At 39.6% G+C, this 19,266-nt stretch overlaps 1 protein-coding gene and 1 pseudogene across 1 annotated transcript in view; both read left to right on the plus strand.

Annotated features, from left to right (window-relative positions):
• FERMT1 (FERM domain containing kindlin 1) overlaps positions 1–19,266 on the plus strand; it is a 71,004-nt gene that overhangs the window by 39,040 nt on the left and 12,698 nt on the right. The window contains exons 7-9 of the mRNA XM_055432044.2: positions 2,236–2,343; positions 2,730–2,861; positions 4,416–4,465. Of these exons, the coding sequence (XP_055288019.2) occupies positions 2,236–2,343; positions 2,730–2,861; positions 4,416–4,465 (290 nt within the window). The remainder of the gene's footprint in view (positions 1–2,235; positions 2,344–2,729; positions 2,862–4,415; positions 4,466–19,266) is intronic.
• LOC129560149 (developmental pluripotency-associated protein 2 pseudogene) lies at positions 11,050–11,986 on the plus strand (annotated as a pseudogene).

A 19,266-nucleotide genomic window follows, 5' to 3' on the forward strand; every position in this document is an offset into this window, starting at 1 on the left:
TAACCTCTGAGCCACCAGGGAAGCCCACTTCAGTCGTGTCCAACTCTGTGTGACCCCATAGACGGCAGCCCACCAGGCTCCCCTGTCCCTGGGATTCTCCAGGCAAGAACACTGGAGTGGGTTGCCATTTCCTTCTCCAATGCATGCAGGTGAAAAGTGAAAGTGAAGTCGCTCAGTCGTGTCCGACTCTTAGTGACCCCATGGACTGCGCCTATCAGGCTCCTCCGTCCATGGGATTCTCCAGGCAAGAGTACTGGAGTGGGGCGCCATTGCCTTCTCCAACCATTACTACTATGTAATTTCAGAGCATTTTCATCATCCCATCAAGAAACCTTATCACCCATTAGGAGTCTCTTCCCATTTCCTTCCAATTCTCTCAGTCCTCAACAACCATCAGTCTACTTTCTACCTCTGTGGATTGGCCTATTCTGGACATTTCATATAAATGGAATTATACAATATACAAAATACGTGGTACTTTGTGACAGTTTCTTTCCTTTAGCATATTTTCAGGGTCCATCTGTATTGTAGCATGTATCAGTATTCTATCTCTTTTTATTGCCAAATAATATTACATTATATGTATATACCATGTTTTATCATGGACATCTGAATTATTTCTATTTTTTGGTTATTATGACTAATGCTGCTGTAACCATTCATGTACACATCTGGGGGTTTTTTCCTTTGCCTTTTTTTAATTGTGCTAAAATATAATATTTGCCATTTTAATCATTTTTAGGTCTACAGTTCAGTGGCAAGAAGTATAGTCACAGTGTTGTGCAACTATCACCACTATTTCCAAAACTGTTCCATCACCCTGTACAGAAACTCTATACACATTAAACAAAACTCCCCATTTTCTCCTTCCTCCAGCAGCTAGTAAACTCTATTCTACTTCCTGTTTGAATTTGTCTATTCTCAGCACCTTATCATATAAGTGGAGTCATACAATAGTTGTCTTTCTGTGTCTATTTTCACTGAGCATAATGTCTTCAAGATGCATATATGTTATGGCATATATGTATCAGAATTCCTGTCCTTTATAAGTCTGAATAATACTCATGATATGTATATACTTCTTTTTGTTATTCATTCGTCAATTAATAGATATTTTGGTTGTTTCTACTTTTTGGCTATTGTGAATAATGCTTCTATGAACATTAGAGTACCAGTATTCATTCAAGTCCCTGTTTTTATTCTTTTTCAGTTTATACTTATGAGTGGAATTGCTGGATCTTATTCTGTGTTCAACTTTTCGATGAACTGCCAAACTGTTTCTTATGGAGGCTGCACCATTTTACATTCCCACAAGCAATGCATAAGGGTTCCCACTTCTCCACATTCTTAGCAACATTTGTTATTATCTGTCTTTTAGGTTAGATTGATCCTAGTGGATGTGAAGTGGTATCACACTGTGGTTTTACATGCTTGGATTCTTTAATCTATCTGTATATTTTAGATATGTAAGGCTTTGTGATTTTCTATCTTGTTTTCCAAACGGCTAGGCATTTTTAACACTATTATAGTGTTGAAAGAAAGCTTCTCTTGCTTATAAAGTGCCATTTTATTTTATATTAAATTATATACCTTCATTAAGTCTGTTACTAGATATTACTTTATTGACATTTTGTCCATTGCCACAGCAATAACACACTATTTTAGTTGCTGCCACTTAATTATATGTTTCAATAACTTAGAGGAAAAGTATCTTCCCAACATTGCTGTTTTTCAAAATGTTCTTGGAGATATTTGAACATTGTCTTTTCCAGCCCAACTTGAACAGCTTACATGAAGTTGCACTAAAAACCTGTGTCCTTGTCCACTGAAATACATAGGGTGGGGGTTTAAGATTCTGTTTAGAGTTACACAGAGTCTACAGATCAGCCTGGGGACCCCTTCTCCTTATTTTACTTAACACATAAACCATTCCGTTAGCTGTGTTTCCCACCAACAGAAGTGTGATAAGAAAGGGAAAATAATGGAGTCTAACTAAGATGGGTCAGTTTGGCCTCTTGAAGAAGCTCTGGGAAATACTTTGAGAAAGTTCTTAATTAAGAAGTAAAATGAATTGGGGTAGTGGAAAGATAGGGGGAGTTCTTTCAGTTACCTGAACTAAAATTTATTGCATCTGATTAATAAGAATTGACCTCAGTTATTATAAAACTTTTATATTATGGGATGTAAATATTCCCCATCACACACACATATGCCCATGCCTGTTCTTCTCTCTAGTATGATGCTGTCCGAATAAACCAAATCTATGAACAAGCCAGGTGGGCCATTCTCTTAGAAGAAATTGACTGCACAGAGGAAGAAATGTTGATCTTTGCAGCACTACAGGTATGGGAACATTGGTACCTTCCTCTGGAAGGAAACAAAGAAAATTTGTTCTCCTTAAAGTTGCATTTTCTTTCTACTGATTTTTTCTTTGAAAAGGAGTTGAAAATTAGTGTAGTAAATTTAAGTTTAAAATATTCCTCATAACCAACCCATGCATACATCTTATAAGGTATCAGTCTTGCTGTCCTCATTGCTTCCACACCATAAGGTCAACCAGTGATGGAGAATAACTGAGTTGGAACATGACTAACCATAAATCTCAAAATAATTTACATTAAAATGTCATTCTCCCTGCATACCTAGGAGATCTCCTTCCAGGAGATGTTCAGTATTTTCTTTCTTCATTTGTATTTCTAATAGTCCTAAAAACTCTGTTTTTGTTGTAGTATCACATTAGCAAACTGTCGTTGTCCACTGAAATACAGGATTTTACAAATGAGTCTGAGGTTGACGAAGTAGAAGCAGCACTTTCTAATTTGGAAGTGACCCTGGAAGGCGGAAAAGCAGACAACACTTTGGTATGAATGTTTCTGATAACTCAGAATTGTGGCTTTGCTCTGATTGACAAATATAAATGAGCTTTTTTATTATAAATAAGGGAATATTTTGTCTGATTTTGAAGAAAAGAAAACACTCTCTTCTTCGGACAAACTTAAACTTGACTAGCTTTTCTCAGATCAGCTCTGTAAGTAACTGTAAGGTATTTTTATCACTCCCAATGACAATTCTTTTGTATTATATTTCTTCTTAAAGATAAGCTGGCTTGGTATGAGGGAAAGAACGCTCCAGTCTCCATTTCACTAGAGTGGAACATGAAATTGGCCCTTTAACTGAAGTCTAGAAGAATGAGGTAGCTGTGAAAGTAGAGAGAATGCTTCACAGATACAAAACCATGTGATCTGTTGACCTAGTCATGCATTTCTTTGGGCAAGACTGTACACTGTAAAAAGTTCCTGAACACTTTGACTTTAGAAAATAAAGAAAAACTCTCCAGTAAAACGTAAAGTAAAAACGCTCCTGCTTCTTATCCAGCAAGTGTGGCTGAACTGTCAGCTTTACAATTGCAGTGCCCTGCCTTGTTTGATTCATTCATTGGGAGCCACCTTTTGTTTAACTTCTTCAATCATTAGTTTAATCACATTGAATCAGAGAGGTAATTTGGTAATTAGATTCATTGTAATTTGGTATAAATAGTAATAGATGTAATGAGGCATTGTATTTAATGTGTGTTCTCTTATGATTAAATTCCTTAAAATAGGAAATTGGTATAATGCAAAAGCAACTTCCTTATACAAATGAAATTCTCAGATTCTGAAGAGATGCAGGCCCTGAACCACATTTATGAGACCTGGGCCCCGCGAACCTGGATTTCTCTTTTGTTTACTTCCTCCACTAAATACTTACAGTGGAAACGTCATCCTTCTTAGAACAAATGGAAAATTCCCTCTCAACGCCCTCAATATTTTTATGTAGTGCCAAACAATAGTCCTTTCAGTTTGAAAATAGGCACCAACCTATACCACAGAATGAACTTTGAACCAGATTCCTTCTGAGAATCAGTAGGATTCTATATATCAGTAAACTAGATATAGCTACTCTTATACACTCTGATGTAACAATTATGAAATATTTTGTTTGTACATAAAAGTAGTAGTTTCTAACTCAGATTTTTAACTTGAATGATAGTGTATGGTCAGTTTTTTTTAATCTTTTTTCATTTGTGTAATATATGACACAGAAAGTGAAAAAATACAAAAATGTACAGCTTAACAAATCAATATTAAATTATCAGCCAAGTTACCACCCAAATCAAGAAATAGAACTTCACCAGTTACCCCCAGGATCCCCAATCTCAGGTGCCTAATCTCAGTCCCAGTCCTCTCCCACCCTACACCTGAGGTCACTACTGGAAACGTAGCTAGTATGACTGAGGAAGTGAGTTTTTTATTTTATTTAATTTTCATTAATTCTTATGTAAATAGTTCCATGTGGCAGGTGGCTACGGTGTGGGATAGAGTGCCAGCACCACCTGTCTAATTACTGCTTGTCAAATGTTATCTGCTTTTCCTCAGGAGGACATTACTGATATCCCTAAACTTGCAGATAATCTCAGATTATTTAGGTAAGTCACCCTTGAAGAGGAAAGAAGCTACTCATAGCAAAATCTTGCAGGTAAAGAGTGTACAGGGAGGCCTGGCGTGCTTTGATTCATGGGGTCGCGGAGAGTCGGACACGACTGAGCGACTGAACTGAACTGAACTGAAAGAGTGTAGGAGTTTAAATTGAACATCCATTAGGTAGGTTCATGATTCAAAGGTAAGAGCAGAAGCTTTGGCATCAGACAGATAATGGATGGAGTCCTAGCTCCATAGCTCACAACAGCTGGATGATCTCAGGCATTGTCGTCATGTCTCTGAGCCTCAGTTTCCTGATCTATGAAGTGGGGATATACCTCCTCTTAGGCATGTTGGGAATATTAAATTAAATGATGCATATGAAGCATTAAACATGGTTCCTGGCTCATTAAATGCTGGTATAAATATGGTCAGTATTGGTGATCATGAACATGTATGCCAGACTTTTATGGTCCACCTGTTCAGGGCTTTCATACCACTTGAATGCTCATTTATGATTTAAAAGCACATTGTCTCTAGAGCTTTGATCCCACACTTATAGAGAGTTGGCTTCCCTGGTGGCTCAGAGAGTAAAGAATCTGCCTGCAATTCAGGAGACATGGGTTTGATCCCTGGGTCAGGAAAATCCCCTGGAGCAGGGAGTGGCTACCCACTCCAGTATTCTTGCCTGGAGAATTCCATGGACAGAGGAGTCTGATGGGCTACAATCCATAAGGTCGCAAAGTCAGACATGACTGAGTGACTAACACACACATGCACACACCTTAGTTTATCTACCTTCACATGTTAAAGTATTTCTGATAAACCCCCCAGTCACCTCAGATCACTCTGAAACCGTTAAAAGGAATAGAAGTTTTTTACTTTCTTCATGAAGGACTGCCACATTTGTGATGGTGCCAAGGTGGGTTAGGATGAAAGGAGTAAGGTTCATTTGAAGTTCTATCAGTTACTTTATGGTTTGTTGACTTTTCTTAACAAACTGACACTTCGCTTAGTTGGCTTGAAAAGAAACACCGGTTGCTTTTGTTACCACAATTCAAAGAAAAACTTGGAAAGAATGAGCAATGAATCAGATGTAAATGAGAAATAAGAGTCCAAAGGTAACAGTATTTGTCACTAGGTTTCTGCAGGGGTGTTTTTTTTTTAATGTGACCTTAGCAGATGGTCCTTGACTCACTGGAAAAGACTCTGATGCTGGAAGGGATTGAGGGCGGGAGGAGATGGGGATGACAGAGAATGAGATGGCTAGATGGCATCACCAACTCGACGGACATGAGTTTGAGTGAACTCTGGGAGTTGGTGATGGATAGGGAGGCCTGGCGTGCTGTGATTCATGGGGTCGCAAAGAGTCGGACACGACTGAGCAACTGAACTGAACTGAACTGAACTAGCAGATGGTCCAAACAATTGGGTCATTCGTTTAACTTCTGTGGCATAAATAGCTGTAACCATGCATATCATTACAGTCAAAATTACAGAAAAAAAATAATAACAATTTGAATCCACAAATCTATCTTTATAAATTATTAATTGTTCTTGAGAGAAATCTGGTTGCCATAGCTTCTGTATAGAGCAAACTGAGCTCTTCACAGACCAAATGATGACAGTATTCTTCCTATAAAATGATAAATCCTAAAAAGGAGATGATATTCTGGAAGTAAACCCCACATCCGTATCACTTTAAAGTGACTTTTATGCTAAAACTCACAAAGTTGTCCTCATATTTGGCCAGTGGACACTTTGTCTACCAAAGTTCTCAATGCATTGAATGTAATATATAATATTGTTTCTGGACGAAAAAAATATAGGAGGAAGGGAAGGGGGAGAGTGGAGCTGATGACACAGAAAAGGAGAAGGAAAAGGAGGAAGGAGGTTGGAGGGTGTACCTCTGCTATTGGTGGGTGTGTGACCCTTAGGCCATTCTTTTCAAAAGGCCTCCTGTCCTCAACAGAAGAGCATTGAACTAACCCTTTGGTTTTAAATTTTTTTCTTTGACAGTGAAGCTCCTTTTTCTTTCCTAAACTACATCTATTGAACCCACATATAAATAATGGACTTCTCTTCCTAGCAATGTGGTATCTGATCTGATGCAAATCTCAATCTTGCTTGCCTATACAAAATTGATCTTGAAGTGAGACTGGGAAATCACAAGTGAGACTTCCTCACCTTGTAGGGAATGAAGAGGGAACCAGTTCTATTAGGTTGGTGCAAAAGTAAATGTGGTTTTATATTGTTGAACGTTTCCATTTGATATTGGAATACATTCTTAAATGTGGTTATGTTATATATCATCTTAATGCATATTTCTCGCTTTCTTTTTTTTTTTTTTTACTAATAACATTAGTAGCTGTGTATTTTACATTCATTTTAGACTATGGAAATGATATTAGACAAAAAGCAAATTCAAGCAATTTTCTTATTCGAGTTCAGAATGGGTCATAAAGCAGCAGAGATGTTGCATAAAACCTGCAATAATGCACTTGGCCCAGGAATTGCTAATGAACGTACAGTGGCAGTTCAAGAAGTGTTGCAAAGGAGATGAGAGACTTGAAGAAGAGGAACGTAGTGGCTGGCCATCCAAAGTTGACAACAACCAATTCAGAGCAATCATCAAAGCTGATCCTCTTCCAACTGCATGAGAATTTGCCGAAGAACTCAGCATCAGCCATTCTACAATCGTTTAGCATTTGAAACAAACTGGAAAGGTGAAAAGGCCTTGATAGGTAGGTGCCTCATGAGCTGACCAAAAATCAAAAAAATCATCATTTTGAAGCGCCATCTTCTCTTATCCTATACAACAACAACCAACCATTTCTCGATTGGACTGTGACGTGCGAGAGAAAAGTGGATTTTATATGACGACCAGTAACAACCAGCTCAGTGGTCGGACCAAGAAGATGCTCCAAAGCACTTCCCAAAGCCAAACTTGCACCAAAAATAATGTCATGATCACTCTGGTGATCTGCTGCCAGTCTGATCCCCTACAGCTTTCTGAATCCCAGAGAAATCATTACATCTGAGAAGTATGCTCAGCAAATCAAAGAGATGCACCAAAAACTGCAACACCTGTAGCTTGCATTGGTCAACAGAAAGGGCCCAGTCCTTCACACCTAACCACATTGCATGTCACACAACCAACTCTTCAAAAGTTGAACGAATTGGGCTACGTACAAAGTTTTGCCTCATCCGTCATATTCACTTGACCTCTTGCCAACCTTGGACTACCACTTCTTTAAGAATCTCAACAACATTTTGCAGGGAAAATGCTTCCACAACCATCAGGAGGCAGAAAATGCTTTCCAAGAGTTCATCAAATTTCGAAGCACAGACTTTTTACTCTACAGGAAAAAACAAACTTATTTTTCGTTGGCAAAAATGTGTTGATTGTAATGGTTCCTATTTTGATTAATAAAGATGTGTTTGAGCCTAGTTAAAATGATTTAAAATTCACAGTCCAAAACAGCAATTACATTTGCACCAATCTAATACAGATGCTGGAGAAGGAAATGGCAATCCACTCCAGTATTCTTGCCTGGAAAATCCCATGGACAGAGGAGCCTGGCGGGCTACAGTCCATGGGGTTGCAAGAGTCAGACATGACTTAGCAACTAAACCACCACCATATCTGAATGGTCTAGTGGTTTTCCTTCCCTTTCCCTGATACAGATGAGGGGCTTCCCAGGTGACTCAGTGGTAAAGAACCCTCCTGCCAACGCAGGAGACACAGGAGATGGTTTGATCCCTGGGTCAGGAAGATCCCCTGGAGGAGGCCATGGCAACCCACTCCAGTATTCTTGACTGGAGAATCCCATGGACAGAGGAGCCTGGTGGGCTACAGTTCATAGAGCCACAAAGAGTCAGACACAACTGCAGCAACATAGCATACATGCACAATACAAATGAAGCCTCAGTTGCACAGGGAGATGAGGCTATAGACATCGAATCTCATGGCTCAGGGCTGGGATTGTAATCCCTGTACAAAATTTAAGGTGGGGTTGCCTCCTGTGAGGCAGTGAGCCAGGACTGAAGCCACTGCCTAAAGGCAGAAACTTGTAAGAGCTGCCTTCTCTGCTTAACCGGGAAAAGAAAAACTGCCCATCAGTGGAAGGAAGAGTAAGAAGTTAATCTTTGCGTGGAGTTCTGTGTGGGGAAATGTGATGTTCTTTGAAAAATAAGAGCCATGGTCTGTGCCACACACAGGTGTAGATCGAAATTTAAATGTCTTATATAATAAAAGAATTCTGAAAAATAAAACATACTGGTCCAAAACTACAAAAGCTATGAAACCCTGGCAAATGTAATTGCAAAAATATCTAGAGAGCTACAAAGTTCAGTTCAGTTGAGTTCAGTCACTCAGTCGTGTCCGACTCTTTGCAACCCCATGAATCACAGCACGCCAGGCCTCCCTGTTGATCACCAACTCCTGGAGTACACTCAAACTCATGTCCATCGAGTCGGTGATGCCATCCAGCCATCTCATTCTCTGTCATCCCCTTCTCCTCCCACCCCCAATCCTTCCCAGCATCAGAATCTTTTCCAGTGATTCAATTCATTGCATGAGGTGGCCAAAGTATTGGAGTTTCAGCTTTAGCATCAGTCCTTCCAAAGAACACATAGGATCGATCTCCTTTAGAATGGACTCCTTGCAGTCCAAGGGACTCTCAAGAGTCTTCTCCAGCACCACAGTTCAAAAGCATCAATTCTTCAGCGTTCAGCTTTCTTCACAGTCCAACTCTCACATCCTTTGACTGTGTGGATCACAATAAACTGTGGAAAATTCTGAAAGAGATGGGAATACCAGACCACCTGACCTGCCTCTTGAGAAACCTGTATGCAGGTCAGGAAGCAACAGTCAGAACTGTACATGGAACAACAGACTGGTTCCAAATAGGAAAAAGAGTACATCAAGGTTGTATATTGTTACCCTGCTTTTTTAACTTATATGCAGAGTACATAATGAGGAACACTGGGCTGGAAGAAGCACAAGCTGGAATCCAGATTGCTGGGAGAAATATCAACAACCTCAGATATGCAGATGACACCACCCTTATGGCAGAAAGTGAAGAAGAACTAAAAAGCCTCTTGATGAAAGTGAAAAAGGAGAGTGAAAAGGTTGGCTTGAAGCTCAACATTCAGAAAACGAAGATCATGGCATCTGGTCCCATCACTTCATGCAAAATAGATGGGGTAACAGTGGAAACAGTGTCAGACTTTATTTTTTGGGGTGCCAAAATCACTGCGGATGCTGATTGCAGCCATGAAATTAAAAGACGCTTACTCCTTGGAAGGAAAGTTATGACCAACCTAGATAGTATATTAAAAAACAGAGACATTACTTTGCCAACAAAGGTCCGTCTAGTCAAGGCTATGGTTTTTCCAGTGGTCATGTATGGATGTGAGAGTTGGACAGAGAAAGTAAAGCCCCTCAAATAAACAGATAAAAACCTTCCCAATAAAAATTGCTAACCATGTGAGTTCATGAACTACCATAAAGGTCAGTAGGCCCAATAAATAAGAGGATTGGGTAGTAGAACAATCTGAAGAAACCATAAAATGAGTATGTTCAGTTCAGTTCAGTCACTCAGTTGTGTCCGACTCTTTGCGACCCCATGAATCACAGCATGCCAGGCCTCCCTGTCCATCACCGACTCCCGGAGTTCACCCAAACTCATGTCCATCGAGCTGGTGATGCCATCCAGCCATCTCATTCTCTGTCGTCCCCGTCTCCTCCCACCCCCAATCCCTCCCAGCATCAGAGTCTTTTCCAGTGAGTCAACTCATCTCATGAGGTGGCCAAAGTATTGCAGTTTCAGTTTCAGCATCAGTCCTTCCAATGAACACCCAGGATTGATCTCCTCTAGAATGGACTGGTTGGATCTCCTTGCAGTCCAAGGGACTCTCAAGAGTATGTTAAGAATCATTAAATATACTGAAAGGTAAAAATTTTAATGAAAGGCAATACTAGAAACTCTATAAAAGAAAAATATAGTCATAGAAATTGAAAATTGAATACATGTGTTAAACATCAAGTTTAACACACAGCAAAAGGGAATCCTCTGTCAGTCTAGTATTTAGGACTCAGATTTCACTGCCAAGGGCCCAGGTTCGTTCCCTGGTCAGGGAACAAAGATCTCACAAGCTGCACAGCATGGCGAAAAATAAAAAAAGTTAAGGAGAGGACTTAGAAAGATAAAAGTGGAAAATATGATATAGGTAGAATAAGAGGGTTCAACTAAGAGTTTAAGAAGGAAAAAAGGGTGGAGAAGCAAGCATTCAAAAGAGAATACTCCTGGACTTGCCTGGTGGTACAGTGGATAAGAATCTGCCTGTAGGAGACACAGATTCAATCCCTGATCTGGGAAGATTCCACATGCTGCAGAGCAACTAAGCCCGTGAGCCACAACTACTGAAGCCCATGCACAGCCAAATAAATAAATAAAAACAAATAAATAAATAAATAACAACCAAATAAATAAATAAAAAGTCAACAAATGAGAAACCCTCAGGTTAAGAGGATTGAACTGCACAGATTGAACATTGCGGCTCTGCCTTTCTCTGAGCATTCCTTGAAATGGCATAGGCAAATTACAGGAAGAATTTCTTTGAAGGGCCATTAGATGAAGAAAATGTGATTCTTACATTGTATCCAGTTAATGAGGAAATTGTTGAAGACCATCAAGTGGAACCAGGTGTTTCCTCAACTTCAGAAGTCAAAGAGGAGGCACTGAATACAAATGATCAGGTTCCTCCTCCTCAAACAAATGAGCTTGAGGAAGCTTGTCTTGAGTTCTAGCTTTAGAAGATCAGTTTGTCCCTTGCCGACCACATTGCCTGCAATTAATGACGTGAGTCGGAACACTGTGGTACTGGTGCCAGCAACTTATGTTGAGTACCAGTGACCAGAAAATAGAAGTTTATTGGAGACTCCAAGAACATGCTTATCCTGAAAAAGATCAGTATATTCCTAAATCATCACGGGAGGCCCAAATGCACTCATGTTCAAGGAAATACAACATGGTGACCAAGAGGGGAAGTATACAGAAAAGAAAGATGAGTGAGAGTGAGGAAAGGTGGAGGTGGTAACTTCAGCTCAGGCAGCCATGCTGGCAGCATGGTCAAGAATTGCTGCAAGGGCTGTTCAGCCGAAGGCTGTGAATTCGTGTGCCCTTCTTACCTCTCAGTCCTTTCTGCCCCAAGCCTCAGGCATCCGGTGTTTTGTGGTCCACGGGGGACCACTCTTGGCAGACACAGAAGGTTGGGTTCACCTGCGGTTCCAAGCAGGTCAGACCTGGGTTCCCAACACCCCCAGGAGGATGACCTCTCTCTTCATGTTACCTGCCTGCACTTTCACACCCCCAGACCTGGATGATAACATGTTATGTCCTGAATGTGTTAAGAGGAATAAGAAGATTATGAGAAGATTCATCACAATGGGGAGGAGGAAGAAACCTGGTTTGGATACATCAACATCATTACTTTTAAATGGGCCATGTCTTAAAACAGAATAAGTGATTACCAGAGGGGAAGGAGTGTGAAGTGGGGAAATGGGTGATAGGGGTAATTTTATGGTAATCACGGTAACCAGATTTTTGTAGTATCAAATATCAAATTACTGTGTTGTATATCTGTAGTGGTGTGTGCATGTTTATGTGTGTGTGTGTGCTCAATCGCTGTTGTTCAGTTGAGCTTGATTCTTTGGGACCCCATGGACTGCAGTCTGACACGCTTTGCTGTCCATGGAATTTTCCAGGCAAGAATACTGGTGGAGAACTTGCCATTTCCTTCTCCAGGGGAAATTTCCTGACCCAGGGATCAAACCTGCATCTCCTGCATTGGCAGGAGGATTCTTTACCACTGTGCCATCTGGGAAGCCCTGTACATCTGTAACGAAATGTTATATACTGGTTTTGCCTCAATTTTTTAAAACGTTAGAATTCACCACTGGAGCCATCTGGTCTTGGAGTTTTGCTTGTTGAGAAGTTTTTGATTACTGATTCAGTCTCCTTACTAGTAATCGGGGGAAAAGGATAAATGGTGGAGAGCCCACAGTTAAAGTGACTCACATCCCAGTGATTGCTATGCTCTGTTTTCACCATCCTCAGTGTGGCCTGATTCGTCAAGTACAGATAGGAATGTCTGTATTCTGTACTTGAGGTTTACCTGAAAGTGACTATTACTAGCTATGTATTGATAGAATGTAATTTGGTTTTGTTTTAGTTAATAGTGGTTTTTTTTCTTTTAGCAGTTTTAGGCTTAATGCTGAACACTCCATTGTCTGGATGTACCATAATTTATCCATTCATATCTTGAAGGCCACCTTGGTTGCTTCCAAGTTTTAGCAACTTTGAATAAAGCTGCTAAAAACAAACAAACAAAAAAGTCTATAAATAAGGCAAAAAAATAAAAAGAGAATGCTTGAGAGTTTTTCGTAATTGTTGAGGACAAAATCCTTAAATTCAGAAATCTCAAATCCCAACAAAATAAATCAATATAAATGTACATCTTGACATGGCCAAACATTGGTAAGAGAAAATTGTTAAAGTCTGAGAGAAAAGATAGATTTCCTACAAAAGAAAAATAGGGGCAGCAGATTTCTTGTTGGCTGGAAGATATTTCGAAAGAACTAAGGAAAGATAAGGGCTTTCCAGGTGGCACTAGTGGTAAAGAACCAGCCTGCCAATGCAGGAGACATAAAAGATGCAGGTTGGATCCTTGGTCGGGAATATCCCCTGAAGGAGGACATGGTCCCCCATTCCAGTATTCTTGCATGGAGAATCCCATGGACAGAGGAGTCTGGCAGGCTATCGTCCATGAGTGCATGCTCAGTCACTTCAGTCATGTCCAACTCTTTGCAACCCTATGGCTCCTCTGTCCATGGGATTCTCCAGGCAAGAATACTGGAATGGGTGGTCATGCCCTCCTCCAGGGGATCTTCCCAACCCAGGTTCGTGGGGTCGCAGAGTCAGACATGACTGAAGCCACTTAGCACACAGCACACAAGAGAAGATAAGTCAATCTAGAATTTTATGCCCAATCAATCTATTCAAGATTTTACTTGCTCAGTTCAGTTCAGTTCAGTCGCTCAGTCGTGTCCGACTCTCCGCGACCCCATGAATCACAGCACGCCAGGCCTCCCTGTCCATCACCAACTCCCGGAGTTCACTCAAACTCATGTCCACAGAATCGGTGATGCCATCCAGCCATCTCATTCTCCGTCGTCCCCTTCTCCTCCCGCCCCCAACCTTTCCCAGCATCAGAGTCTTTTCCAGTGAGTCAACTCGTCTCATGAGGTGGCCAAAGTATTGGAGTTTCAGCTTTAGCATCAGTCCCTCCAATGAACATCCAGGATTGATCTCCTTTAGAATGGACTGGTTGGATCTCCTTGCAGTATAAGGGACTCTCAAGAGTCTTCTCCAACACCACAGTTCAAAAGCATCGATTCTTCGGCGATCAGCTTTCTTCACAGTCCAACTCTCACATCCATACATGACCACGGGAAAAACCATTGCCTTGACTAGACGGACCTTGGTCGGCAAAGTAATGTCTCTGCTTTTTAATATACTATCAAGGTTGGTCATAACTTTCCTTCCAAGGAGCAAGCGTCTTTTAATTTCATGGCTGCAATCAGCATCTGCAGTGATTTTGGAGCCCAAAAAAACAAAGACTGACACTGTTTCCACTGTTTTTCCATCTATTTCCCATGAAGTGATGGGACCAGATGCCATGATCTTTGTTTTCTGAATGTTGAGCTTCAAGCCAACCTTTTCACTCTCCTCTTTCACTTTCATCAAGAGGCTTTTGAGTTCCTCTTCACTTTCTGCCATAAGGGTAGTGTCATCTGCATATCTGAGGTTATTGATATTTCTCCCAGCAATCTTGATTCCAGCTTGTGCTTCTTCCAGCCCAGCGTTCCTCATGATGTACTCTGCATATAAGTTAAATAAGCAAGGTGACAATATACAACCTTGACGTACACCTTTTCCTATTTGGAACCAGTCTGTTGTTCCATGACTGGTTCTAACAGTTGCTTCCTGACCTGCATACAGGTTTCTCAAGAGGCAGGTCAGGTGGTCTGGGATTCCCATCTCTTTCAGAATGTTCCACAGTTTATTGTGATCCACACAGTCAAAGGCTTTGGCATAGTCAATGAAGCAGAAACAAACCCTTAAATATAAATCAGGCAAGATACAATCCTAATAGTCAATTATATGTTTAATAAAAACAATGATTTATCCCCAAACTGAGGTATAACCACTGTTGGAGAGACTGCTTTGGAATAAATGGCTCCACAGAAAGGTTATAGCTGAGAGGTTATACATAAAATTCATTCATGGAGTTATCCACAGTCAAGTTACTATAGCAAAGAAGTTCCAATCAGATATACACAATGTGCTATAGAAAACTGTCAGTTTGATTCACTTTATAAATGAGACTCTTTTCAGTACTTTTAAAGAGATGGAGGGTGACCATGAAAATCTTTGGTCCTGCTCTAAGGCCCACTGGTTATCACATGCAAAATTACCTACAAGTGTTATACTTAAAAAAAAAAAAAAAGTGCTCCAAATCTGTGACTTTTCCATGATGATAAGTGGCCATTGGTAGTGAGTCTCCAGATACTTTAAAAATAATAGATACACTTAATCTGTAATTTTTTAAAGGTGATTGTAAAATGAGTGAATATGGAACCAGATTTTGAAAGATATTAATGCTATGAAGAGAACATTTTGAGAGTTATTTGGAAATGTTTCCATTGCCACAATGCTGCCAGAAATGATCCTGCCTGCTCACCTTTAAAACTTGGAAGCAGAATTTTTCTGTGTTAAACAGCATCCATATTGAGTGATAGTGTATTTGAAACACACACTAAATTACAACATACCCTGATTAATTTGCATAAGTGAGTGATTGACATCAAGGAATATGAAAATGAGTAGCCTTGCTTCAACACAAACCTTCACAAACAAATAGACAGCATTAAAATATGAATATTGTAATTAGTAAACACAGCCAACAGTGTGGCTCCTCCACTGGGGTTTGTATAACCTCCCTTCTTGAAACAAAATGAACTTTTCATATATAATTTTCAATAATTGTAAATATGTTAGGAAGTAGGTGCTCAAAATATTTTAAAGATAGATTGTGCCAGATTTACTTTGGAGATTATGGGGCAAACTAGGAAACCATGTTAGGAAAGCTTACCTAAATTGCAGACACCTGTGCCCTAAACTGAACCTGCTGAATAGGACTCTCTGGGAATAGGTCCAGGCTTATATATCTCCAATAAATTCCCTTCCATGTATTATGAACACCAGAGTCTGAGAACCATTTTTCTAGAAAATAAAGTCCAACTTCTTAGTCATACATCCAGAGGCCCACAGTGGCCCCAGCCTGCTGGCTGTTCTTTTCTTCATCCGTACTGACATGGAAATGACGTAGTTTCAGAAACTGCCCCTCTGCCCATTTCCATGGCTCAACCCAGCACCCTGCATAAGGGAGATGTCCAGGAAGTGTTGACCCAACTTCTACCAGCAAGGTACCCAACTCTGACTCACCTCTGCATTTTGGACATGCAGTTGCCTGTACTTTTTGAAATTTCTTTTCTGTTCCTCCCATCAAATGCTTATTGATCCTTCATTCTGAGTTTAAACATTGTATCGTCTGTTACAACTCCTATATCCTTCTTGTGTGACTTACCACATTTTTTATATTTATTTACTTACACATTTCCCTCTTTAAAAGGGAAGCTCCATGAGGATTTGAGACTGTCTCATTCTTTTTTCTTTTATTTCTCTTTGTCATTCTTCAGGTAAAATGTATGGATTATTTTTTCATTTATTTTTATTGAGGTAACACTGATTTATAATATTATGTGATTTTCATATATACATCATTATATTTCTACTTCTGTGTACCCTGCAGTGTACTCACCGCCAAAATTTAGTTTCCATCTATCACCATGGGCTTCCCCGGTGGCTCAGTGGTAAAGAATCTGCCTGCATTGCAGAAGACACAGGTTCAGTCCCTGGGTCCGGAAGATCCCTTGGAGAAGGAAATGACAACCCACTCCAGTATAGTTCCTGGAGAATCCCATGGACAGAGGAGCCTGGTGGGCCACAGTCTATGGGGTCACAGGAGTCAGACACAACTTAAGCAACTAACCCACAGCCCACCACCACCATATACTTTATCCCTTTAACCCACTGTGTCCCCTTTTCCCCAACCCTCCCCTTCTAGTAACTACTATTCTCATTTCTATATCTATGTGTTTGTTTTGGTTTGTTCATTTATTTTGTCTGTTTTTAATTCGTTTTTTGTATTCCACACATGAATGAAATCATACTGTATTTGTCTTCCTCCATATGACTTATTGCACTTAATGTAGTACCCTCAAAGTCCATGACAAATGACAAGATTTCATTCTACTTTGTGGCTAATATTTCATTGTGAATATATATATTGAAAATATACATATATATTCATATACATGTTCATATCTTCTTTATTCATTTATTGATGGACACTCTGGTTGTTTCCATATCTTGGCTATAGTAAATAATGCCACATTGAACATAGGGGTGCATATATCTTTTCAAATTAGTGTTTTCATATTCTTTGGATAAATACTCAGAGAAATGAAATTGCTGAGTTATACAGTAGTTCTATTCTTAATTTTTTGAGGAATCTCCATATTGTTTTCCATGGTGGCTACATCAACTTACATTACCACCAACAGTGTGTGAGAGTTCTCTTTTCTCTATAATCTCACAAACACTTGTTATTTCTAGTATTTTTTATAATAGCCAGTCTAACAAGCATGAAGTGATTTTAACCTTGTGGCTTTGATTTACATTTCCCTAATAATCAGTGATGTTGAACATCTTTCCATGTACCTATTGGTCACCTCTATGTCTTTGGAAAAGTGTCTGTTTATCTCCTCTGTTCAGTCTTTAATTGGGTTGTTTTTGTTATTGTTGAATTATATGAGCTCTTTATATATTTTGGATATATATATATTTGCTTTATTGGATATATCATTTGCAAATGTCTTCTTCCATTCTGTAGCTTGTCTGTTCCTTTTGTTGATGGTTTCCTTTGCCATCCAGAATCTTCTTAGATTTGTGTAATCCAGTTTTTAAATTTTGCTTTTGTTTCCCTTGCTTGAGGAGACTTAGCTAGAAAAATATTGCTAAGACCAACGTCTAAGCAATGTTGGCAAACATAGGTGTAATGGCTATGTTTTCTTCTTCTAGGAGTTTTATGGTTTCAAGTTTTACATTCAAGTCTTCAATCCGTTTTGAGTTGTTTTTTTGTGTATGGTATAAGATAATAAGCTTCCCAGATGGCTCAATGGTAAAGAATCCACCTGCCAATGCAAGAGACGTGGGTTCAATCCCTGGGTTGGCAAGATCCTCTGGATAAGGAATTGACAACACCCTCCAGTATTCTTGCCTGGAAAATCCCATGGACAGAGGAAAATCTGATGGAAAATCCATGGACAAATCCCGTGGACTGACAGGCTACAGTCCATGGGGTCACAAAAGAGTCGGACATGACTTAGCAACTAAACAACAACAATAAGATAGTGATCTCTTTTCATTTTTTTGCCTGTAACAGTCCAGTTTTTCCAACACCATTTATTGAAGAGACTATTCTTTCCCCATTGTATGTGCTTTGCTCCTTTATCTAAATTAATTTTCCATATGTGCATGGGTTTTCTGCCTATACCATGTTGTTTTGATTACTGTGGCTTTGTGATATAGTTTAAAATCAGGGAGTGTGATACCTCCAGGTTTGTCACCCCACCACCATCAGGATTACTTTGGCTATTCAGAGTTTTTTGTGGTTCTATATAGACTTTAGAAATTTTTGCTCTATATCTGTGAAAAACATTCTTGGGATTTTGATAGGGATTGCATTGAATCTGCAGATTGCTTTAGGTAATATGAACATTTTAATTATGTTAATTCCAGTCCATGAACTTGGAGTATCTTCCCATTTATCTGTGTCTTCTCCAGTTTCTTTCAACAATGTCATATAGTTTCCAGTGTACAAGGGACTGTCTCATTCTTGTGTACATCTTTCCCCATTGTGACACCTTCTCCACTCTTCTTTCCCTGCCTTTCCTCAGTTTCTGGAACATGGAATAAGAGTTTGGGGATGTGTGAAAACATTTGGAGGATGAACCAACCTGGAAGAAGATAGTGGAAAGAGTTTAAAATCTTCTGATACTCTTCAAGTCCAATTAAAATGGAGAAACAGAGTTTCATTCTTAATTCTGAATAGAAATATTTAGATACCTGAGACTAAACTGAGACTTCACTATATTTTGTTTGTAGGCTGTGTCCTTAGATTTTATTTTGAGAACGTTGTTAACTTTGGAAAATCTGATTCTTAGACAGGTACCTTTTAAATATGTCCCTTAAAATTATCTTACAACTCTCAATATGATAAAACTTAAGTAAGTAGTGGTTTTTTAAATCCTGGAAATATTAACTACATATGTTTTTCAATTTTATAATTGTTACGTAACAATCTCCTGTAACACACTGGTTTTTTAAATTAACATTTCCCTTATCCTTGTGTTAAGGACAGCACATTTTTAGCTGACAAAACATTAGTACCGACATGTTAAAAGACTTAAAATCCCATGGACGGAGGAGCCTGGTAGGCTGCAGTCCATGGGGTCGCTACAAGTCGGACGTGACTGAGCGACTTCACTTTCAATTTTCACTTTCACACATTGGAGAAGGAAATGGCAACCCACTCCAGTGTTCTTGCCTGGAGAATC

This window comes from Moschus berezovskii, chromosome 15, assembly GCF_049115385.1.
Source record: "Moschus berezovskii isolate FMDL1 chromosome 15, NW_MosBer_1.0, whole genome shotgun sequence".
NCBI classification, from domain to species: Eukaryota; Metazoa; Chordata; class Mammalia; order Artiodactyla; family Moschidae; genus Moschus; species Moschus berezovskii.